Genomic DNA, 24,440 nt, shown 5'->3' on the forward strand with positions numbered 1-24,440 from the left:
TAGTTCCAAGAAGCCAATTGGCTACTGACTATGCTGTCAATGTGGATTCTGTTTTCAAAGAAAAGAAGTACTTTGTCCTTTATTCTAAATAGAAACATCATACTGAAAATCTAAGCTGAATGAAGCCAGACTCCCAAAATAACTTCCTATCAAAGCTCAAGCAGGGCTGAGGTTATTTCATTTCCCAAAGTACTAACTGAGGAAGGATTTGGTACAACTGAACAATGAGCTAGGCAGGAATAACAACACACATTAGCCCCCCACAAAGACTAACAGGATTAGTTTATTATTTGTTTATTGGGCTTTGAAAAGTAATACATATACTAAAAGAAAAATTACTTTTATTAGGCTTTGTTGGTCCCATACTTCTACTGACGCTTCTACTACTTAGTAATGTCCTGTTTTGGTTGTATTTATTTTAAGGCAGATGGTAAACTGTAGGTCTGCAGGGATGCTTTAGTTTCTGAGGGTGTCATAAAGAATTTAGGCTACAGAACAGTAGGCTGCACAGCTGACAGAACATGGCCTGAAGTGTTCTCAAACCTAGAAGCCAAGAAATGTAGGCCTCTCAGGAATTACCATTACCTTCTTCACCTTGTTAACAAAAAAGCGTAATACTAAGTTACTTTTCTGCTATTTTTCTTCCAAAGCAAGTTCTTTATGCTGCATGTCCAGCAATAGGAACTTTAAATACTACAGTCCTCTTCATTTTTCCTTTTACCAAGGAGGGTGTCTTTCTCCATCTTGTTCTGAAGGATGAATAAAGACTTGAGTTGTGCGTTTTAGAAGATAAACTGCAGCATGAAGGCCCCCGATGTTCACCCAGACCGTATGGACCTTTCGCCACAAATGTCCCATTCCAGATAATGCCTAGTACACATAAAAAAGCATAAAAGTCATTAGGCTGCCAGTCTGCTTTTAAACTAACCTGGAATCTTTGCCACTTAAGAAATGCTATGGGTGATGCTATGGGCTATGGGCTGCAGAGTTGGCCCAGAAGTTAAGAGCACTGCTGTTCTTGTAGAGGATCTGGGTTCAGTTTCTGGGACCCATGTGGCAGCTCAAAACTATTAACTCCAATTCTAGGGAGATCCATCCAATACCCTCTTCTGTCCTTTGAGGGTACGGGGCATACATCTGGTGCAAATACAGGCAGGGGATGTATGGGGTGTATGTGTATGGGGGTGTGCAGTAAGGAAAGGTCTCATTGAATGGTTACACTGGCTGGCCAGCAAAGCTCTGAGGCTTTTCCCATATTCAGGCACTAGGGCCCAACCCTTCTTTTAAGAATCCTAAAGTTACCTTAAGCTGAGATTTTTAACTCTCATGTTCAGTACCTTGGTAAAACATTTCTTGTCCTGAGTAAGCAGTACAGCTCTGCCTGTCCCTGGTCTACAGACACGGCTCATTTCCCGAAGGCAAGCTGGATATAGATTCCAATTTTTCTTCTTGGAGCCCATCCTATAAAAAAAAAGGTTAAGTATAAACTGTTGCAAAAGGTAAATGGGTAGTTTCTTAGATGAAACAAGAACAAAATCCAAGGTATGAAGAAGTCATCTTTTAGAGGCCAGAGCTTTGATCTTTCACATTCTGTGCCACTAAAGGAAGCTATGTTAGTCAAATATTCAAAGATTTCTTTCAACATTTTTTTGTGACGGATTTTTAGTTTTCGAGACAGGATTTCTCTGTGTAACAGCTCTGGCTGTCCTGGAACTCACTTTGTAGACCAGGCTGGCCTCGAACTCACAGAGATCCGTCTGCCTCTGCCTCTGCCTCTGCCTCTGGATTGCTGGGACTACCAGATGTACTTTTTTTCCATTTTTACAACTGTAACTTAGTGAAGACAACAAGCAAATTACATGAGCCAAACCACTGAGTAGAGAAATCTGTCCCAAGAAGCACGTGCTCCTCAGCCTATAATGTAAAACAGGATAATGTAATGGAACAATGGATGAAATGAATTACGGTACATATTTCTGACTGAGAAGACAAACAGAAATTACAGGTGAAATCAAACTCCATTTAAAAAGATAAAAACCCAATTCTACCTTTTTCCAAATGGCATATCTGTTACAATAATATCCACAGAAGCAGTTCTCAGTGGGAGGTTGCATATATCCCACTGCACAGCATCAATGGGCAAACCCCAGTATGTTTTTCTGTGGAGACAAAGGAAAGATACTTCAATATATTCTCCCAGGCTAATGAGATGGCATTTGCCATTAAGCCCGATGACCTGGGACCCACATAGAAGGAGAGAACTAAATCCTTTGGTTTGACCTCTCACCCCCTACTACCTACCTACCTACCTACCTATCTATCTACCTACCTACCTACCTATCTTCCATCTATCATCCATCTATCTATCTCTATCTATCTATCTATCTATCTATCTATCTATCTATCTATCTATCTATCTATCTGAGGCAAGGTTTCTCTGTAGCTTTGGAGCCTGTTCCGGAACTAGCTGGCCCCGAACTCACAGAGATCTGCCTGCCTCTGCCTCCCGAGTGCTGGGATTAAAGGTGTGCCCCACCACTGCCCAGCAATCACCCCTACCTACTCTTGTGCCCACACACAAATAAATAAATGTAAAAAAAAATTCTGCAGCATTTTAAAACTTTTAAAATCATTTTTCTTAAAAAAAAAAATGTTACAGTAGTGTAGGAAGAAATATAGCCATAACTGAAATACAAGCTTTCTAAATGGTTAAGGCTGGATGTAAGGGTTCATACAATTTTAAAAAGCATCAGGGGAAATGAGTTTACATGTAAAAAAGTGTTTAAATGTCCAGAGAAATGGCCCAGCTGGCAAAGATGCCTGGCACTAAGGCTGACACCCAGAGCAGGAAGAAGAGAACTGACTGCACAGGTTGTCCTCTGACCTCCGCACCATGGCACAGCTGCATGACACTCCCAGGCCCACACTTAACAAACAGAAATAGGCCAGGCCACAAGTCAGGGCCACTGGTAATCTAGAAGTTAGGTGAATGGCTTTCATGCTTCTTTCACGTCACATTATTTTATTTATTTTTTTTGGTTTTTCAAGATAGGTTTTCTCTGTAGTCCCAAGATAGGTTTTCTCTGTAGTCCCAGCTGTCCTGGAACTCACTGTGTAGACCAGGCTAATCTCAGAGTCATGGCAATCCACCTACCTCTGCCTCCCAAGTGCTGGGATTAAAGGTGTTACTACAACCTGGCTTAACACACATCATTTTAGAAAAAAGCTTAATGAATTGTAATAGTTCTATATGATGGAATGTTGTGCAGTCATTTAAAATGGACTATGTAAACATATTAAGAGTATTTTCAAATTTGTGACATTAAAATGAATGTACTCATGTACTACAAATGTAAATAGTTGGATTTGGTAGCTCATGTCTACAATCCCAGTCTTGGGAGGCAAAGTCAGGAAGATAACTCTTGAGTCTGAGGCCAGCTGTGCTATACAGTGAGTTCAAGGTAAGACCTAGTTATAGGATGTGACCTTTGCTAAATAATAAATCTATACTGTACTGTACTATTTGGAAAAAGGACATAAAAATAATTAAGAAAAAAGGAGAAATAAAATTGGAGTAAAGAATGAAAAATGTAGTTAATTATAAATGATGTTCAGTAAGCTAGGTGGTGTCTCTCACATTGTTCATAAAGTTATAGAGAGGCCACAAAGCACTGGCAATGAACGATAATTCTAAGGCAGTATGGAGAGTGACTCGCAAATATGGAATGCAGTCTCTGAAGTTAAACTTACCCATCTTTAATCTGGCTCTTAGTCAATAGAGATGAGATATTATTTGCTGCTCGGTTCACTGCCAGTGGGTTGTTGTCCCCAGCAATATGGTAACAGTGAGACCACTCAGTAGCACCCTATGAGACAAGAATGTTACGTATGCCACAAGAGACAATTAAAGGGTAAGTCATTATGGTCAATGTTCAATAACATGGCTACCGAGCCAACAGAAAGGACTTCCCTGTTCTTTTTCACCCACTGGAGATGTAGCTCCAGTGTCACCCACTGTGACATCAATATCAGCTCCAGAAGCACTCTGGGTACCTCTGTTGCTGACTTGTCCCACTTTTAACTATGTCTATCAACTCTGTCTTCCACGTAATCTGGCAACTCCTTCAGCATAGGTCTATTATTTTACTCAGTCACTACGCAGCAAAGGCTGGTGCATACAAGAGACTACATTCCCTAAGTTAACATGATTTTAAAAACTTAATGAAACTGCCGGGAGTGGTAGTGCACACCTTTTATCCCAGCACTCAGGAGGCAGAGGCAGGTGGATCTCTGAGTTTGAGGCCAGCCTGGTATACCAAACAAATTCCAGGACAGCCTGGACTGTTATATAAAGAAACCTTGTCTCAGAACCCCAACCCATCCCCCCAAAATTAACCAAACTAATTAGACCTATACTCTTGGATTGTGAGAGTTTAGCTTTAAAAGATAACCACCATTTGTTTCTTAAAGGATTTTGTAGTTAAGTAAAAAAATGTCAGCAGAATATAAATGCCAAGCATTGACACACTATAGTAGTACAGTTTCTGCCATGAAGACATGCAAGCATGAATACAGCACTAACTTTGTATTTGCCCAGGCCCTTGAGGGTGATGACATATTCTAGTCTATTATTCTACAATGACTGCAAACAAAAGGAATGTTCAAGTATGCCTGAAACTGGCCAGGTAGGAATACAGAAGGAACCCACAGAGTAGGTCTCTCAGGAGATTCTTACCCACTGGAGATATGGCTCTAATGAGTAAGAATCTTTGCCAACCATCTTTCTTTTAAACTTTTAATCTAATTTGGATATCTTACCTCAGGCTGCATGTTACATTACTTCTAAATCTCAGCATATTCTAGGCCAGATATTTGAAACTGAACACATCTGTTCACAGACCCTTCACGATTTCCATCATTTCTCAGCTAAAGCTTCTTTCTACAATGGTGCTCTCATGCCTACTTTAACATGGAAATGGCTCAGATTGGCTTTTCCCCCACTTTTATTCTCATGTCTGTTTCTATTGTATGTTTCTGGACACATGGTAACTTCACCTGGTATTGCATAGAAAGGACGTAGTTTAATGCTGGAGAAGTACAGCTTTGTTCCCAGAACTCTTTTTTTTTTTTTTTGGTTTTTTTCGAGACAGGGTTTCTCTGTGGTTTTGGAGCCTGTCCTGGAACTAGCTCTTGTAGACCAGGCTGGTCTCGAACTCACAGAGATCCGCCTGCCTCTGCCTCCCGAGTGCTGGGATTAAAGGCGTGCGCCACCACCGCCCGGCTTTCCCAGAACTCTTGACCATAACTAAGCTCTCGGGTTCAGATCTCAGCAGCAGTCACTCCCCAGCCAACACCAGTCTGCTTCACAACATGCAGACCACGTGGTTTTCTCTTGATCTCAACTCCTGATCAAAGTCAGACCAAAGATTCTCTAATTACACTTTGGATTATTTTTCCCTCTGTGGGTTGCTTTGGGCTTGCTCATCCGTTCCATTTCTGCCCACTCAACACAATCTGTGGTACTTATGTGCAGTTTCTTTTCACTGGTTTTGATATAGTCGGGAATGTTTCACCATGTTTCACACAAACCTTTAAGTGATTTTACTGTGAGCTCCTTCCTGTCAATCACTTACAGACATACAGGTGTTGTGATTCAATCTCAACAGTTTTCTACATACAAGATTCCTTTTCCACTGTGTGTGGTGGCTCATGCCTGCAATACCAGCACTTGGGAGATGCTAAGGCAGGAGGACTGCTTTGAATTCAAGGCCAGCCTGTGCTACATACCAAGACCCTGCCTCAAAAAGGTTAAAAATCATAATGAATAAAAAAATCTTCCCAGTTCTGATTTTGCCTTCTGTAGTTTTTTTGTGTTTTGGGTTTTTTTTTTGTTGTTGTTGTTTTTGTTTTGTTTTTCAAAGACAGGGTTTCTTTGGGTAGCCCTGACTGTTCTAGAACTCACTCTGTAGACAGGGGCTAACCTCTAACTCAGATATCTACATGTTTCTGCTTCCCAAGTGCTAGTATCAAAAGCGTGGGTCACGGCTGCCCAGTGCCTTCTTTATGTTTTATGAGTGAAGCAGTAATTCTGAAAATTATTTCAGGGCACTGGTTATGTAGCTTTGTCAGACTTCCAAAATATGTAAAGTAATGTTTAAAAAAAGAAAAAACAGGTAAAAAGACTGAGTATGGTAGTTTGTAGCCTTAATCCTTGTAAAGATGGATAAATCTCGGTGAGTTGGAGGCCAGCCACAGGTACACAGTGAGACCCTGTCTCAAAACAAACAAATATAAAAAATGTTCATAGGTGGTGGGTTTTTCTAGTTTTGTTTTGCAGTGCTGGGGATCAAGTCCAGGATCTGTGGCATGCCAGGCAACTACCTCAGCACTGAGCTACAACTCTGGTTTCTCCTTTTCATAACTAAACTTGTTCACTCCAGGAACCTCTAATTATATGGAGAGGAAAACCAACTTCCTCCAGTTTATGATACCTTCCGTTAGCCTCTGCTCTTCAATCTAGTGGCTCATCGATCATAGAAAAAGGATTTATCAGTTTGTCATTTTCAGCTCCTCTGTCATCCAGAAAATTTGACTATCTAGTTGTATGGCACTTCCTGTTTGAAATAAATGATATTATCACTTGCATATGGAAAAATAAATAGGGATTATTACCTCTATTGGTATTGCCCCTGTTCCACACATTGGATCCACTATTACATCAGTAGGTTTAGGTTCACAGAGCCTGGAGGGAGAAAACAATTCAGTACATGTGAGATCAGCCAAAAGCTGAGGCTTCCACAATAGGGATTCCTAAAGGTTAGGACACAGGCATGAAGGAGCAGCAATCTATAATCTAAAGTCAGCCTATGGCTAGCACTCAGTAGCAGTGTTCACCTATGTGTACAAGGCTTTGGGTTTCAAACTTAATGTGGTTTAATTCTCGAGATAACATCTTTAAGATAAAATAACTGCTTTACCTTTATACACGTGTCATTTCACTGAATCCTTGTAACATCCCCATTACCATTTAACAAACTGATGCAAAGACACATTTTCCTAGGCCCCGTATGAGGTGACAGTCAGGACTACAGGTCACTGTGAATAACTTCACGTGTTACTTACCTCCTCTGTGTAGCACCAATCCTCAGGTCACTAAGTGTCATCTGTTCTAACATTTTCATGTTCTTTTTAAGATCTTGCACCATGAATGCTAACGATCTCCCTCCTAAGACAGATTCTTAGGCAAGCCTGTAATGTCAGTCATTGCTAATGGGCCATGACTGGGCATCTGATCAAAACACGTCACTCAAATCCTCTTAGGAATCTGGAATAAAGAGCAAGTAGCCCTGGGTGTGTGAGCTAGTCATGTGCAAATGGAGGTACATATATTTAAATGGTGGGCAGCCACATGCATGGCTGAGCTGAGCAGAAGCCCAGAAGCTTTCAAATGAGAGAAAAGCAGTCTCCTGTGTTTTCTATCATCTAGTTTCTACCCTTCTTAGTTTTTAACCTTTATGTGTATGGATGTCTTGCCTGCATGCATATCTGGATTGCAGATGAGCAGTGCCTGTCAAAGTCAGGAGAGGGATCAGGTCCCTTGAAAGTGGAGTTACAAACAATTGTGAGCCACCATGTTAGTGCTAGGAATTGAACCCAGGATCTCTGGAAGAGCAGCCAGTGCTCTTATGGTGCTATGCCAATTTCCAGCCCCACAATTTCTACCTTTCTTGAAATGGCTTTCAAGACTTTTTGTGAATTTGGTATAATTTTCTGCTCATCTCCCCAACCACCCTGTTCTCAGCATAATTATCACTTCGTGTGTATATGTGCACATGTGTACACATTTGTGTTTGCCTACATGCACGTGAAGGTCAGAGGTCAACACTGAGCATTTCTCTCACTCTTTGGTTTTAGTTTTTTGAGAGAAGATCTTTCTACAGAGCCCTAGCTGTCCTGGAACTCACTCTGTAGACCATGCTGGCCTTGAATTCACAGAGATCCGCCTGCCTCTCTGCCCGCAGAGTGGTGAGAAAGATGCCTGGCTGTGCATCTTTCTCAATTGTTCTTCATCTCAGTGTTTGAGAAAGGGTCCCTCACAACTTGGAGCTCACAGATCCAGTTAGACAGGCTGCTCAGAGAGCCCTAGGGATCCTCCTGTGTCTGCTCCTGGTACTGGAATGACAGGCACACGTGCTGCTGGGAGGTCAAACTTGGCCCTTATGTGCAAAAACTGTACGGAGCTGCTTCCTCAGCCCAATCATCACATTTTAAATTCTGTTTAGCTTTTTAATACTTGCACCCAAAATAAATCTTTGTATGCTGGTTTCTATAATTACAGCTGGAGGCAGATAATAAATGTCTGTTCAATGAATGAAATTTAGGAGTATTTCTTTTAAATTTTCTGTTATCAACTTCATATCCAGTTGTGAGGAACTATGAATTCACACATGACCAGAATAAAAGAGGAAGCAAAAACTAGAAAGGAAGGAAATAAACTTATATGACTCATTAGGACATGCCAGGCACTGTATAAAAAAAGGCAATCTTTGTTTCTGCCTCCAATGTTCATAAACCAAACTTTTTAATATTTTTTTTACCAATGTGTATGTATTTGTATCTCTCTGTGTACTGCACACGTGTGTACACATGCACATGTGTACAGGTACCCATGGAGGCCAGAAGAGGATTTTGGAAGAGGGTATTGAGCTGGAATTAAAGACAGTTGTAAGCTGCCAGATATAGATGCTGGGAATTGAACTCTGGTTCTCCGAGAGAACAGCAGGAACTAGTAACTGCTGAGCCATCTCTACAACCCCACAATCAGCCACCACTCTATTTTTTTTTTTTTTTTGGTTTTTCGAGACAGGGTTTCTCTGTGGTTTTGGAGCCTGTCCTGGAACTAGCTCTTGTAGACCAGGCTGGTCTCGAACTCACAGAGATCCGCCTGCCTCTGCCTCCCGAGTGCTGGGATTAAAGGTGTGCGCCACCACCGCCCGGCCCACCACTCTATTTTTAAAAAAGTATGTGTATGTGTGCCTGTGTGGGTAGATATGTGCCTGCAAATGCTGAACTGTAGACAAGAAGACAGAGGCTTGAATCCCCTGGAGCTGGAGTTGTGGGTCATTATCATCTGTCTGCCAACCTGAGTGCTAGCAACCAAATTCAGGTCCTCTGCAGCATGTGCTCTTAAACCTCTGAGCCATCTCTCCAGCAGACTAAATCTTTTTTTCTTTTTCTTTTTTGCTTATATAGAAAACTACATAATCTATCTGTCATCTTTATGTAGGGCCTGCTAATCTCTGAACTGCTTTAGTTTTTTGTATATGTACTGCCAAATTGAGCACATGAATAATCTTTAGAGTCCCATGTCAAACACATTTTGCAATCTTGAAATCAAGTTTAGAGAGGGAAAACTCTTATTTAAGACAGCAAACAGGAATAACAGAAAAATGACAACAGAAAACAGTTGCTTGCCTTGCCTTTCTAAAAGTCCCATGATGATCCCTGGGTTGCTGCCATTGTAACATATAAAAATATCAGTAAGTGGTGAGTCTAGGATCCCAGCTCTCACGATACCAAGCTGGCCTGTGCTGCACTGCAACAGCTTCACTCAGCACAAGTTCTGTAGTCATTTACACATTTTAAGGATTCCTTGTCTACTTCACTGTATAAACACAAAGCCTAGCAAATCTAGCTCTATCTCCTGTAAAAGAATATCCTTTTTCGGGCTGGAGAGATGGCTCAGCGGTTAAGAGCATTGCCTGCTCTTCCAAAGGTCCTGAGTTCAATTCCCAGCAACCACATGGTGGCTCACAGCCATCTGTAATAAGGTCTGGTGCCCTCTTCTGGCCCGCAGGCATACACACAGATAGAATATTGCATACATAACAAATAAATAAATAAATATTAAAAAAAAAAAGAATATCCTTTTTCAACTGAAGACACACACGAAGCTACGACTCTCACACTATAATCAATACTAACACACCATCTAAGCCAACACTGAATACTGAAGAGGAAACAGGCAACTTTGTGTCTTAACCAAGAAATATTATTTTAGAAAATGGGTGCTTTTAGGCAAGATGCAGAGCAAAGTGTCCACTGCAATATAGATAGAAAATCCCCTTCTGTTACCTGAGCATCCCATAGGCAAGAGTTGACCTAAGAGTTGTTGGTCCAAAATGTGTAATATTTCTGCGATGGAGACTCTCCTCTGTCAATGCAATGCCAACAATGACTTCATTATCATGGATGTTCAGGAGAACCTACATTAAATTTGATAAAAGAAATAGTTGGCATTCTTCAAACTGCACTTATTGCCAAGATTTTTTTTTTTTTTTAATTTTAAAGCAGGGCCTTTGCTGGGTGTGGTGTTGCCTTCCAAGTGCTTTAATCCCAGCACCTGGGAGGCAGAGGCAGTGGAGCTCTCTTGAGTTCAAGGCCAGCCTAGCTTACATAGTGAGTTCCAGAACAGCCAGGAGTAGATAAAGAGACACAGTCTGAAACAAAACAACAACAAAATAAATAATTTAAAAAAATAAAATAAAACGGGATTTCAGAGTCAAGACTGGCTTGAATTTCTTATGTAAATTAGCTGTATTGAACGCAAAATCTTCATGCCTCTGCCTCATAAATGCTGGGATCACAAGTACGAGATAGATGTCTACCTCATTAAGACTTTTTGAAGTTTAAAGATAAAACAGAAACAAAACAACTTTCTTATACAGGGCTGGGGAAATGACTCAGTGGAGAGAGTACTTGTAATTATGAAGACCTGAGTTTGGATCCCCAGTACCCACAGAAAAGTCAGGTGTGGCTTGGACATATACAACCACCATGCACAAAAACTTTCAATTTAGAAATTTTTTATTTTTGCTGGGCTGGGGTGGCACGTGCCTTTAATCCCAGCACTCGGGAGGCAGAGGTAGGCAGATCTCTGTGAGTTCGAGGCCAGCCTGGTCTATAAGAGCTAGTTCCAGGACAGGCTTCAAAGTTACAGAGAAACCCTGTCTCAAAAAAAAAAAAAAATTATTTCTTATGTATGAGTATTTTGCTTGAACGTGTATCTGTGCATCATATACACACTTGGTGTCTATGAAGACCTCGGGAACTAGAGCTACAGACAATTGTGAGTTGCCTGCCATGTGGACGTTGGGAATTAAACCTGTACCCACTGAAAGAGCAGCCAATTCTTTTAACCACTGAGCCATCCCTCCAGCCCACACAAACTTTCTGAGTTACGCTTCGCATGCTTACTATAAAGTGCATGACATTCATTTATTTATTTATGTGTATGTGTGCGTACATGGCCTGAGTGTGGAAACCAGAGGACAACATCCACCATGTGTCCTAGGAATTGAACTCAGGTCAGCAGCCTTGGTGACAAGTCTGACTACCCACTGAGCCATTTCATGAGCCTGGAGGTATGTAAATCCTAATGATATATATGTTTCAGGGAGCTTGCCCTATATACAGTACCCTTTAGACGGCTCCCTTTGTTTCCTTCCTGGTCAACATGCAGGGTGATCATTAATCTGACCACTACTATTATAAATTAGTTGTATCATTTTTGAATTTCACAAAAATAAAATATATACACATATATTTATGTATATTCTATTTTGATTTAATTTTAAAATATGTTCTTTTTACTCTATTTATATACAAACTGGCTATCATTAGATTATCTCCTAGTTTTTATTATATTAACATATTTTCATGACATGGCTTTAAAATATCAGTATGTGTGTGTGTGTGAGTGTGTGTTATTGTTCTTTTATTTTGTTTAAGACAGGATTTCACTGGGCAGTGTTAGCATCCAACTTTAATCCCAGCACTTGGGAGGCAGAAGCAGGTAGATCTCTGAATTCGAGGCCAGCTAGGTTTACAGAGTGAGTTCTTAAACAGTCAGTGTTACAAAGAAACCCTGTCTCAAAAAACCAAGAAGGGGAAAAATGAAAAAATAAACAAACAAGACAGGGTTTCACTATGCATTCTTGCTGTCCTGGAACTCACTATATAGACCAGACCAGCTTTCAAATTTGAGATCTGCCCATCTGTCTCCTCAGTCAAAGGCATATGCTACCACACTTAACTACATTTATTTTTTTTAATTACTCCAATTTTTGGGAAGGCTTCAAACATATGCAAGTGCAACAAGCCCTCTTCCGCAGCAGACTCTCGAACACACCTTTCTCCAGAGCTGACACTGACATGTTTGCTTTATTAGCTATGGTTTTCTTAGTATTTTTATATAATGTCTAGTGACTGTCTTTGTCCTAGTTTTCCTAACTCAAAAATATTCTATGAAGATAAAACTGTTCCCTAATCTTCCCTAGAATGTCCTCATCACAGATTTGTCAGCATCAGCAGTCAAGAGCTGACACTCCAGCATGCACGGCCCTGCTCTACACATCTTCCTCGCATGGCCTCATTTCCTATGAGCCCCTCCGAGCCTAGGACACAGAGACAGCAGTTCATGTGCCCTTTGCACAAGGGCCCGAGTTACAATTTAACCCAGGCAGTGTAGCTCCATGATTTGTTCTCTGTGTGACTGTGCTAGTTTCTGGACATGGCTCTTCTTCAGCCTATTCACTCTCATGGCAGCTGTGTAAGGGAGTATGGAATGGGGAATTGTACTAGTCTGACATGTTTTTAAAGAAAAGTTACAAAGAAAGTGACATGCCCCAGATTTAAGTAACCCAAAAGCAACAGAAATTGACTTCTTGGTAAAATGTCAACTGCTAGGGACCTATATGAGGCACCAGAAATGTAAGGAACTCAAATTACTATTATGCACATTAGTCACCCAGTAGTCACAAGGTAATCAAGCTAGCAGGAGGCATTGGGTTTTGAGAACCTAGCCGACTTTAAAAAGCAGAGCTGGTTTCATTTGAGGATTAAGCCCTAAACCCAGACTTGAGGGTCTGAAAATTAGATTCCAATATGATTTAGCAGCAAAACTCTGCAATTAAGATAAAAGTAAGTTTTAGGTAAATATACAATCTAGAAGTCCACATAATGTAGAAAATTCCTAGCTTAAAAATTAGAGGACTGTGTAGATACCGAGGAGTGTTTGTCTACTATGTACAAGGTCCTGGAAGCGGAGTGTTTGTCTACTATGTACAAGGTCCTGGAAGCGGAGTGTTTGTCTACTATGTACAAGGTCCTGGAAGCGGAGTGTTTGTCTACTATGTACTAGGTCCTGGGTCTGAGTCCAGCACAATTTATAAAAAGGACTCATCTTCTACTGGACATGGTGATGCCGAGTTCAGAGACAGAGACAGTGCACACCTGAGGGGCTTTCAAGGCGGGCTCTCTACATAGTCCTAGCTGTCCCAGAACTCACTAGGTAGACCAGGCCTGCCTTGAACTCACAAAAGATGCTCTCCCTCCTGAGTGCTAGGATTAAAGGCGCGTGCCGCCATTACTTGAGTTCTGACCACCTGTCCATTGAGCACTTAGCATATACCAATATACTATACCAAACTCTTTAAGTCATTATTTCGTTTGGCTTCTGTAGTATAGACCTTCAAGGTATATACTATTATTGGCTCCACTGCAAACAGAGGCTCAAAGAGATAATCTTGTCCAATTCTAGAGTTTCAGAGTAAAAATTTCAGTCTATACCTATCCCTCCATAGGCCACGCTATTCCTAACTACATCCTCCTAGCTCTGTGGCCACTGTTTTACTGTCCCTTTACTAGGTTAGTCTGGAAATTCTACAGATATATGAGAACCTGTTTTCTCTTCTGTGTGTGAGTGTGCGGAAACCATTTTACACTGAGTGTCTTTTTACTATCCTACCTTATTTTTGAGACAGGGTCTCTCACTGAACCTGGGTCTTGTTTCGGTTGGACTGCCGAACAAGCTCTATGGTGTTGCCTGTTTACCTCTCAGTGCTAGAGTTAACATGCACACATTCGTTTTCGGCTTTTGTGTGGGTGCTAGGGATCCAAACGCAGGTTCTCATGCTTGCTCAGCAAGCGCTTTACCCACTGAGCCATTTTCCCTGCCCCATTACAGCCATAATGATCAGTCAACACTAATACCCACCTCTACATCGAAGTTGGTCATATCAGCTTTCCACTTAAAATACTCTTGAACAGAACCCCCAAAATCCCTCGCAGCCTCATTTGAGGTAAAGCAATGTTTCTCTCCTGCTCTGTTGCAGGTGACTCTAAACTTTTGGACTTGTGGCTCAGTTTCTTCTCTTAGGCATTCACCAGTCTCATCTTTGCAAAATGCCAAGACATCGCCCACTAAGGTTGATATTTCTTCTTTGATGGCTGGATTTTCATAATAGTCCAAGATATGTGATTCTGAAGTGCTGCTGGAAAGCTTCTTACCGCCTTTCTCTTCTGCTTTGTCTCCTTGGCCACAGCTGGCCTTCTCTTGATCTGCACTCTGACTTGCCTTTCTGCGCTTTGCTTTCTTCTTCTTGAAACTGGTGTTAATCTGCCAGACTTTTAAAGGGTCAGACCATGGGAGCTTTCCAGCCAATTCTTCAAAGTCCTTTAGAACTTCTTCCTGCAAAGAAATGGAGAATGAAGCCCTTTCATTTCTCACCAATTTAACTGAACAAATAGATGCCCACTTTTTTTACATACAGCTCCGAGTCCTTATGATGAGGGGTGGGAGTGCAGAAACAAAGGGGAAAATAATGCCTGCAATTAAGGAAGTCCCAGTGTAAATGATGAGCAAGGATATAGAAACATCACGCTACTAAAGGGCAATAGAGAAGGCAGGTCAGACACAGCACCGAGGAATGCCTGTGGGGACGGGAGGACAGCAGTAGACGGGTAGAAGACAACCAGTTTAAGGCTTCCTTTCAGATGTTCTGAATTTGAACAAGATTATAGAGGTTTAAAAATGTCATCTGTCCAGATTTGTAAACAGCATGATTATCTTTTTGTTATAGGGTCTCTTCTCTATAGTCCTGGCTATTGTGAAATATGTCCTTGAATAGGCTCTGTAGACTGTGCTGGCCTAGAACTCACAGAGCTCCACCTGCCTCTGGCTGCTAAAGTGCTGGGATTAAAGTGTGCACTACCACACCTGGCTCATATGGTTATTTTTAAGAAATAAATTTGGTGGTACCTGCCCTGTCAAATTCTTCTCTTCCAGTTTGACTACAGTACTAAGCATGATCTATAGTTACTAGGTTTATGTACTGTTTACTAGCAAGGCCACTCCTGTAAGTGTATGGTGGAAAGACCCAAATTACCTTGACCTTTGCTATAGGCCACACACCTACAACAGCAGAGGCATATAAAGGGTGGTTAATATACAGCTGCCAGGGTGGGTTTATTGGCACAGGTCTGTAATTCCAGCTACTAAGGAACCTGAGGCAAAGTTGCAAGTTCAGGCTTTCCTGAGCTACAGAGTAGGTTAAAGGCCAGCCAAGATAACTTATTAACACCTTACCTCAAAATAAAAGTAAGAGGGTCAGGGATATCACTCAGTGGTACAGAGTACAGGGTCCTAAATTCAACTGCTAGTACTGCAGGAGTAAACAACAAAGTAGTGACTGATGATACTGAAATTCCAAGTACAGAAGACTGCTATCCAACAGAGCAAACACTAGCCGAACAGAGCTGTAGAACCTATATAAACAACTACAGTATAGATGTTTAAACGACTTAAAGCTCCAGAAGCCAGGTGTGGCGGTGCACACCTTTAATCCCAGACAGAGACAGCTGGATCACGGAGAACTTGAGGCCAGCCATGTCTATCAAGTCCTTTCCAGGCCAGGATGCAGTGAGATTCTGTTTCTGAACAAAACCTTTAGGAAATGAAATAATCTGTTTCTCAGTCACTTCAGTCACATTTTATACTCCAATCTAGCAGTCAGCATGCTACTTTTTCAAGTATTTTTGTCTACAGTTCATTGATAAGAGTTAAGTGTGGCCGGGCGGTGGTGGCGCACGCCTTTAATCCCAGCACTCGGGACGCAGAGGCAGGCGGATCTCTGGGAGTTCGAGGCCAGCCTGGTCTACAAGAGTTAGTTCTGGGATTGGCACCAAAGCTACAGAGAAACCCTGTCTCGAAAAAACAAAAAAAAGCCGGGCGGTGGTGGGGCACGCCTTTAATCCCAGCACTCAGGAGGCAGAGGCAGGCGGATCTCTGTGAGTTCGAGGCCAGCCTGGTCTACAATAGCTAGTTCCAGGACAGGCTCCAAAACCACAGAGAAACCCTGTCTCGAAAAACCAAAAAAAAAAAAAAAAAAAAAGAAAAACAAAAAAAAAATAAATAAATAAAAAAGAGTTAAGTGTGTTTTGCTTGATGAACTCCAAAGCCTCTGTTCCCATGAGGCCAGAGAGGAAGTAAAGATTAAGACAATTCATTCAGTGGAATAAAATTTATACTTCAATAAAACAATAAAAGAGAAAAAAGGAAGGAAGAAAAGACTTGTTTATCCCCAGTCAGTTTGGGGACAGCTCTTGTTCTGGAAAACCCTCAGGGTCTCACCCTTGGGACTCCCTTACAAAGGTCAGAGAGGAACTGCCTCATTCATGTGTGAGGAAGTTCAAAACTTCTCAACACAGAGCTTAGGAAGTAAACAAAAGGATGCAGGGAAAGGAAACAAAACAGGGAAAAAATAGCAGAGGAAGAAGTCACCACAGAACAGCATTAAGAAATATTATTTAAAGTCAGAAAAAAGAAAAAAAAAAAGACAATGACATCCAAATTAAGCAGACTTAGAAGCAGAAAGGAAATGAGGTGAGTCACCAGGAGATGGAAGGAGTTTACAGAGTTTAAAGAGTTGAACATCATCACACAAAAACAAGAAAGCAGTAAGGGAGAAATATTTATCAAGACTCTTCACAACATTTATTGCTAGAAGAAAATGAACACTGACTACCACGCTTTTTCTAGAAAGGAAGACGACTTGTTTATACTTCAGCTAACAGAACATAGAAAATAAACATCCCTCAACTCGGGGCATTAAAAATAATAAGACAGCCAGGATATAGGGGCTTATCCTAACAATCCCAGGAGAATCTCTTCAAATGCAAGCCTAGCCTGGGCTACAGAAAAAAAACTCATCCTTCAAAAAAAGAAGAAGAAAAGAAATACACCTTTATTCATTAGCTTTAAGACTAAAAAACAAAGTGTGGATTGTGACTATAAACAGAAGCAAAATTACACATCAGCACATAATAGGAAAGAGAAGTAATTTAAGATTGCTACAACCCTCATCTCTTATACTTAGAGGTCAAAGGACAGAGCACAAGCTGATAAAGTATACTTACAGGTCCAACACTGAGGAAGTTAAACACTAAAATCAGAATGGAGTGGAAATAGGGAAAACATGATAATTTCATCTGCAACAATAGCAGAGATATAAAAAAAGTAGATGGAAATGGTAGATTAGATAGATAATACCAAGTTGTATTTATAAAACTAATTGCTAGAATACATATATAAAAGTGCTAAACTATTTTAAAACATAGCACAAGAGCCAGGTGTGGTAAACGCGTGCCTTTAATCCCTGATCTCCAAGCAGACCTCTGAGTTCAAGGTCAGTAAGGTCTACAGAGCAGGTTACAGAACTGCCAGGGCTACACAGAGAATTCCTGTCTCAAAAAAATCTATTAAACAAAGAAAGAGACAGGATCTTTCAGCTAGGTTGGTTGGCTAAAGAGACTGGGGTACTCTTTCCTATCCCTCAGCAATGGGGTAACAGCTATACACTGCCGTGCCTGGCTTTTATGCCAGCACCAGGGACTGAACTTGAGTCCTTGTGCTTGGGCAGTAGGTGCTTTTCCAACAGTGATCTCCTTTGCTCTCAAGAACCCTTCTCATACTGATTTCCAAAGCAACTCTAAAGGTTAGCTCATGTACATCTATACAACAACCAAATTCACCTCTAATTAGATATCAGGACTTCCTCAACGATACAAATTTTAAGATGATAAAAATCTAAACATTTAATAAATTTAATACTATCCTGACAATTTAAAGGCAAGAGAATTTAAGACAAATTTTTTTCTAATGCCCAATAACATTTATTCATGCATAAAACTGACCTTCAAAATTCTCAAATACTTAGCAGCATAACTTTTCAAAAGATTGCTCCTTTTTTTTTCTTTTTAGTTTTCACTCAGTTGGTAGTAGCTACAAGAAGTCTCAAGAGGGTGGGGATGTAGTTCAGTGGGAGTGCTCACTTAGGACGCAAAGGTCAGGGATCAACCCCAAGGGCAGCACTAAAGAAAGAAATGAATCCAAAGGATTATGATATCAGTGTTTCTAAGTGTTGGAAGTTATTTTTGTAGGTAATAAGATTTTGAGCTATTTTCAGGGGATATTCTTTTAGAGCTGTCTGAATTTTTTTTTAGGCTGCTGGTTCCCTTAGCCTTTTTGTTGCTATTTAAATTTTTTACTTGGCTCTAAGAAGTGCTTTATCATTAAGCTCCCTTTCTCCCCCAGATCAGTCTGATTGATTTAGGAATACTTTGGCTATCCAAAATAATCTGGAAAATTAATAAAGACCAGAAAATTAGACAGCATACCTCAGTTCTTTTAAGAAAGATTATCTCTAAATTAGACATTAATATAATAACATTGACAGAAAAAGTTTTAAGCACTTGATTCTGGAAACCTGGCCAGAAAGAGATGTAGGGAAAAACCTAAAAGTGTAACTGAGACCTATTTCCAACCTTCAGATTAAACAGCAGCAGAATATTTAAGAGTCAGATGATAAACAGTGGCTGGAGACAAAGCTGTTGTCCTAACGACTGGAAGGGTATTAAATGTTGCTTTGGCTTCACTTCAAAACACGAAGCTAAAGCAGGACCAAAGCAAAATGGGGCAGTAATGCTACTTATGCTCTCTTTTGTTCAAGTGCTGGAAGCAATTCTAGTTTTAAATTATATGTACTATAGGTCAAGCTAATCGAAGTCTCTCCAGTCAACTTTTCCTCCTATAATTTCAGACTTTTTAAAAACACTGACCTTTAAAAGCAGCTTTTGAGATGGGTGTCAAGAGATTTCTGAATTTTAATGGACTTGTTGTGATCACGTATTTGGTATGTGCAAGGCTCTTGTCTTGTTCTTACCATTGTAAACGAACCAATAGCAAAGCTACCAACAGGTAGGTAGTAAACAAGAGAAAACAAGCTCTTTGGGAGGGATGACAGAGTCAGCTGCCACGCTCCAACAGCTCACCTTTGTATTTTTGAACTGGTAATCCTTAAATTCCTGAACAACCACAAACAAGTTATCAACGGATCTCAGACAATGAACCTAGAGAAGAAAACCAATGTTAGAAACAAATTTCTGTAAATACTTTTGAATAACACAGCTATCTACAGTTAAAGATTAAAAAAGAAAAAAAGAGGAAAAGGTACAAAAATGTTGTTTTGAGATAGGGTGTTGCTAGATTGTTCTGGGTTGCCTCAAGCTCATAATTCCCCTTAGTCTTCCAGTACCGGGATTGTCGGCATAGTTTTAAAGCACCTCATATCTATATTTTTGTTGTTGTTTTGAGACAGGATTTCTCTACATAGGCCTGGCTGGCCTGGAATTTGCTATGTAGACCAGGCTGGCCTTGAACTCAGAGATCTGCCTCCCTGTGCCTCGGAAATGCTGGGATTAAAGGTGTGCAACACCACCACCCAGTTCATAAATGTATTTTATATTTAAGAATTTTCCCATCCATTTCTTCGGTAACCTATCAGTTTCTGCTTTTACCAGGAGAGAGGGCCAGTGAGATAGTTTGAAGTGTCAAAGAGGCAATGACACCAGTTTGGAGAAGAGAAAAATTTCCCCATCCTCAAGGTTCCACTCTTTGGTTGCTCATCAGTTCCTGATTTTCTCCAGAGACAGGGCTGGTGAGATAAAGTTATGCAGGCAACAACACTGGTTTGGAGAAGGGAAAAACATAATACATGGGCTTTATCAATCAGACTTGTCATGGCTTGCAGTGGTATGTTGTGTACTGCAGTGGCAAAGAGCGTGGGATTTGAAAGCTGGATGTACAAGTGCAAGCCTGTAGTCCCAGCACTCTAGAGGCAGAGCATGGGGGAACAGGAGTTCAAAGTCACCTTCAGCTGTGTAGTGAAGTTAGGCTAACCTTGGCTACCTGAGACTCTGTTTCAACCTTCTACCTCCCCAAAAAACCACATGGGGTTTAAGCTCTTTCTTTCTCTTTATTTATTTATTTATTTATTTATTTATTTATTTATTTATTATGTATACAATATTCTGTCTGTGTGCATGCCTGCAGGCCAGCAGAGGGCACCAGACCCCCATTATAGATGGTTGTGAGCCACCATGTGGTTGCTGGGAATTGAACTCAGGACCTTTGGAAGAGCAGGCAATGCTCTTAACCTCTGAGCCATCTCTCCAGCCCGGTGTTTAAGCTCTTGTTTTCTGATGACTGAGTTACTGAAGACAAGCTACCTTTCTTCTTAAACCTAATGATTAAAAGAGTAATAGTGCCCAATCTTCACAAAACTGCTGAGGGCATCAACCAAATACCTGTGTACCAACAAATACTACAAATATTTGTGGGTGCCTACTATAAGCTTGGGATACACTGGCAAGCTAAAAAACAAAACCAAAAACAACAACAACAAAAACTCCAGACAATAATATATGCCCATGTCTCTTGTGAGGTACTGAGAAATCGTGTAGCTTTTGTTACACTGGATGTCAGTTCTGGCCTCTACTTCTCACCTGCGGTAATGCGTAATTACTTTTGATCAAGAATGCCTCTGATACAGATGAAATGGAAAACCTCTGCTTTCGTACTTACCCAACTTCTGCTAAAGTAAATGTGTCATAGACAGTCATGTATATTTCATTTTGGTGATCAATCATCAGGAAATGCTATGATCACTTCTACACCAGAGTAAAACTCACACTAAAATGTACTAAGCTGAATATACATTATAATGACATTATAAACATTAACTGTACACTAAAACATACAGTCAATTTCACAAATCAGTATACCAACAGAAAACTCTGATACTTTGAGCAGACCAAAGCAAAGGACTCCCAAGGGAGTCTACAAACTAGAAAAGTAACCAAAAAATAACCAAGTGTAGCTGGGTGTTGGTGGTGCATATCTTTAATCCCAGCACTCAGGAGGCAGAGGCAGGCGGATCTCTGTGAGTTCAAGACCAGCCTGGTCTACAGAACAAGTTCCAGGATCAGCTCCAAAGCTACAGAGAAACCCTGTCTTGAAAACAAAACAAAACAAAACAAAACAAACTATCAAGTTAGCCCGGCAGTAGTATCACATGCCTTTTAATCCCAGCACTTGGGAGGCTGAGACAGGCAGATCTCTGTGAGTTTTAGCCAGCCTGGTCTACAAGAGCTAGTTCCAGGACAGGCTCCAAAGCTACAGAGAAACCCTATCTCGAAAAAACAAAAAGCAAAAAAACAAAAAGCAAAACGAAACAAAAAACCCAAGAAGTTAAGAGACTAATTTAAACACCATCTTGTTCAAACCTGAGCCAGACTTTCCACTGCAATGTCAAAATATATCTTGCCCCGGTCTTTGCTGATTCTGCATGGTGACTTCAGTTTCTCTCTCACTTCATCTGCAGCTGTTGGCTCAAAGCCAGTGGGTACAGTGGCTCCAATAGTGACCTGGAGATGCTCAGACTCACTTCTGATGCCACCTTTCATTGCGGGCACAGGCTTCTCGCTCTCCTCAAGAAGGTTCATATCCAGGAGTTGGTTGGTAGCTTCTTGAGTGTCAGACATGGCGGAAATGTTTCTAAAAGGCCTAACGCCTCTTTACAGGCAATACAGAAAAGGAAAATCAAAAACAAAACATAAATAAATCCCAGTCTATTTTCCTATTTCAAATGTATGTACTAGAATTAAAACTGTAGTATAAATAAGGGCATGGATTGCAGGCAGTGAGGCATGATTAAACAAGCAATATATGGGCACGTAAGAGGAAAGGACACAAAGCATTTCCACGGCGTGCAGTGTTTGGTTTGGGGGTCACCTGTGCTGGCAAGCACCATCTTACAACTATTACTTGTTAACATAAAAACAGAAATCCTCCCATCTTGTCCTTCCGGCTGCCAGTTCAGAATGTCAGGCTTTGGCGATTCTGAGAGTTTGAATTCTTGCCTCCCACACTCCCAGGTCCAAATGACCCTAAAGCAAGTTAATCCTGCACAGCCTCAAGCTGGAAACGAATCTTTCTCAAAGTTGGAAGATTTTAATGAGAATAACACAGGACCAAACATTTTAATGTGTGGGTGGGGTGTCTACTTTCCTCCTTCTAGTCCCGCGAGCAGTGTGAATTTAACAAAGATTAACTCAACTTTCCCTATCTAAAATACAAAGATCTGAAAGCTCGCTACAAGATGACGCTGAGATTCAATGATGTGCATCCAGTCTTGGAAATATCTGAAGTTAATAAAACAAACTTCCGGTAAGTTTGTGTCGATTGAAGGGGCTGAAGAAAGGTTACCGTGATGGAAGTCCCATACCTCCCAATTGATTTACAAAGGAGTTGTAACTTAAGTAACACATTTGCCGTCCCTTTGCTGTACCAAGGACAGGCTACAGAGATAACCACCGTGTCCCTGTTCGCCGTCGTTTAAAGACCTCCACCTTCTACAGGTTGGAGAGTTTGATAGGTGGCTCAGACTGGAAGGGAAGTTGGTCTCCCACTCCCACCCTCGATGAAGCCCAGCCAGAAGCCAGAGGCTCCGTCCCGGCCCCGACTGACACTAAGTCACCGCCGCCGCCCTCCCTCCATCCCGCCTACCCGGCCACTCCCACCCGGGCCAGTTACCGGCTGCAAGCACAGACCCTTCCGGCGGCCGCACCTGCGAGCACGCTCGGGGCACGCCGCCGGAAGCCGCATTGCCTCCCCGGAAACGGAAGTCAGACCTTGGGGTCACGGCTCTCCCGCGCTCGGGGTGGGCTGGTTTTGAGAGGAGTGTGCGCATAAAGCTGTGCGCGGTTGGCTGCGTTCTGAACCGGAACAGGAAGGACTGCCGGCGGGTCACCTGTCCCGAGGTAACCTCTGTGGAGGGCGTAGCCGTAGCTGACGTTGCGTTAGCTGCTCTGTCTTTCCTAAGTTTTTTGCGTCAAGCATGGGACTATGACTTGATTACCGTTTTAAAGTGAGAGGAACTAGAACTAAAGAGATTATCTGTCACCATCCTTCTTGCATGGAAGTTTTTGCTTGGAATTTATTTAATTTTATTTTTTTAGATTTTTCGAGACAGGGTTTCTCTTAACTTTGGAGCCTGTCCTGGAACTCGCTCTGTAGACCATGCTGCCCTCGAACTCACAGAGATCCTCCTGTCTCTGCCTCCCGGGTGCTGGGAATAAGGATCTGCGCCACCACTGCCCGGCAGAATTTATTTTTGAGATGGGAATCTATATGTAGCCCTGGCTGGTCTGGAACTTGCTATGTAGACCAGGCTGGCCTGGAACTCACAGAAATCTACTGCCGCTGCCTATGCCTCCGGAGTGCTGGGATTAAATATGAGTAGAGTATGTTGCTTGGTTTCTGCAAAGGGCAATCAAGCTGGGCTGTAATTAGAAAATAGCCCACAGCCTTGTCTGTAGTTTTTATATTGCATTTTTATGTTGACTGTTACTACACTATTGTGTATTTCATGTTTTTTCTTTATATTTCAAAGGTTACATTTTATAATTTAGTTGGTTTATTTCCTGTGTATGGGGTGAGAGCATATGTGCCACACCTGAGGTCAGAGGACAATTTGCAGGAACTGGTTCTTCCACCACGTGGGTCCTAGTGATCCAACTCAGGTCACCAGGATTGGCAGCGAGTATCAGCCCTCTAAAACGTCTCAGTAGCCCCAAATGAAATATTTTTGTTTTTAGGAGATGGGGTTTCTCTGTGTAGCTTTGGAGTCTCTCCTGGAACTTGCTCTGTAGACCAGCCTGACCTCGAACCCACAGAGATCCACCGGTCTCTGCTAGGATTAAAGGTGTGTGCCACCACCACCCGGTTCAAACACATCATTTTAAAAAGGAAATTCAACAAAAGGAGACAACTGATTTGTTTTGTTTTGTTTTTGATTTTAAAGCAAGGTGCTGGAGAGAGGACTCAGTGTTTAACTCCTGCCTTTCCAAAAGGTTCAAGTTTTGTTCCCAGCACCCACCCATATAAGGCCACTCACAAATGCCTGCCTGCCTGTAATTTCAGTTCCAGGGACTCGCACACTCCAGTCTGGCCTCCAAGGATACTGTGACACCACATGAACGATATGTACATACACCCTCCCTGGGGGCCCCCCTCCCCGCCTCCAACTAATTTTTTTTTAGTTAAGGTTTTAGTGACTGCACCAACAACAGAGACATGGTGCCACACTGTCCCTATCAGCAGGAACAATGAATAAGGTAAAACCAGATTCTAGGCTTGGATGCAGGAAAAAGTTTGGGACCGGCCAGTATAAATCATGTTGTAGTTTATGACAGATGGCTCA

The 24,440-nt window shown here is 41.5% G+C and overlaps 1 protein-coding gene across 3 annotated transcripts; it reads right to left on the minus strand.

The window, feature by feature from the left end:
- Positions 1 to 284: 284 nt before the first annotated feature.
- LOC121442693 (THUMP domain-containing protein 3) lies at positions 285 to 22,841 on the minus strand. 3 transcript variants are annotated; one of them, XM_041644300.1, is made up of 10 exons: positions 22,772 to 22,841; positions 21,463 to 21,751; positions 19,171 to 19,248; positions 14,057 to 14,530; positions 10,135 to 10,265; positions 6,673 to 6,742; positions 3,751 to 3,866; positions 2,049 to 2,159; positions 1,338 to 1,461; positions 285 to 870 (listed from the first exon to the last, which is right to left on the minus strand). In XM_041644300.1, the coding sequence occupies exons 2-10, from the start codon at positions 21,718 to 21,720 to the stop codon at positions 718 to 720; spliced, it is 1,515 nt and encodes a 504-aa protein (XP_041500234.1). In that variant the 5' UTR covers positions 21,721 to 21,751; positions 22,772 to 22,841; the 3' UTR covers positions 285 to 717. The 3 variants fall into 3 exon arrangements, with proteins under 3 accessions (XP_041500234.1, XP_041500235.1, XP_041500236.1); XM_041644301.1 differs by having other exon boundaries at positions 22,745 to 22,808; XM_041644302.1 differs by lacking the exon at positions 22,772 to 22,841 and adding an exon at positions 22,464 to 22,691.
- Between the last annotated feature and the right edge of the window lie 1,599 nt (positions 22,842 to 24,440).

The sequence above is a fragment of the Microtus oregoni genome, unplaced genomic scaffold, assembly GCF_018167655.1.
Source record: "Microtus oregoni isolate MIOR12 unplaced genomic scaffold, Mior012 000094F_ref0000399, whole genome shotgun sequence".
Lineage (NCBI taxonomy): Eukaryota > Metazoa > Chordata > Mammalia > Rodentia > Cricetidae > Microtus > Microtus oregoni.

Coding starts and splice junctions, on each gene's coding strand:
- LOC121442693 (XM_041644300.1), bottom strand. CDS start 21,720: ATGTCTGACACTCAAGAAGCTACCAACCAACTCCTGGATATGAACCTT. Junction 19,249..21,462: donor CAGTGGAAAGTCTGGCTCAG/GTTTGAACAAGA, acceptor TTTCTTCTCTAG/GTTCATTGTCTGAGATCCGT. Junction 10,266..14,056: donor TGACCAACTTCGATGTAGAG/GTGGGTATTAGT, acceptor AATTTAATGTAG/GTTCTCCTGAACATCCATGA.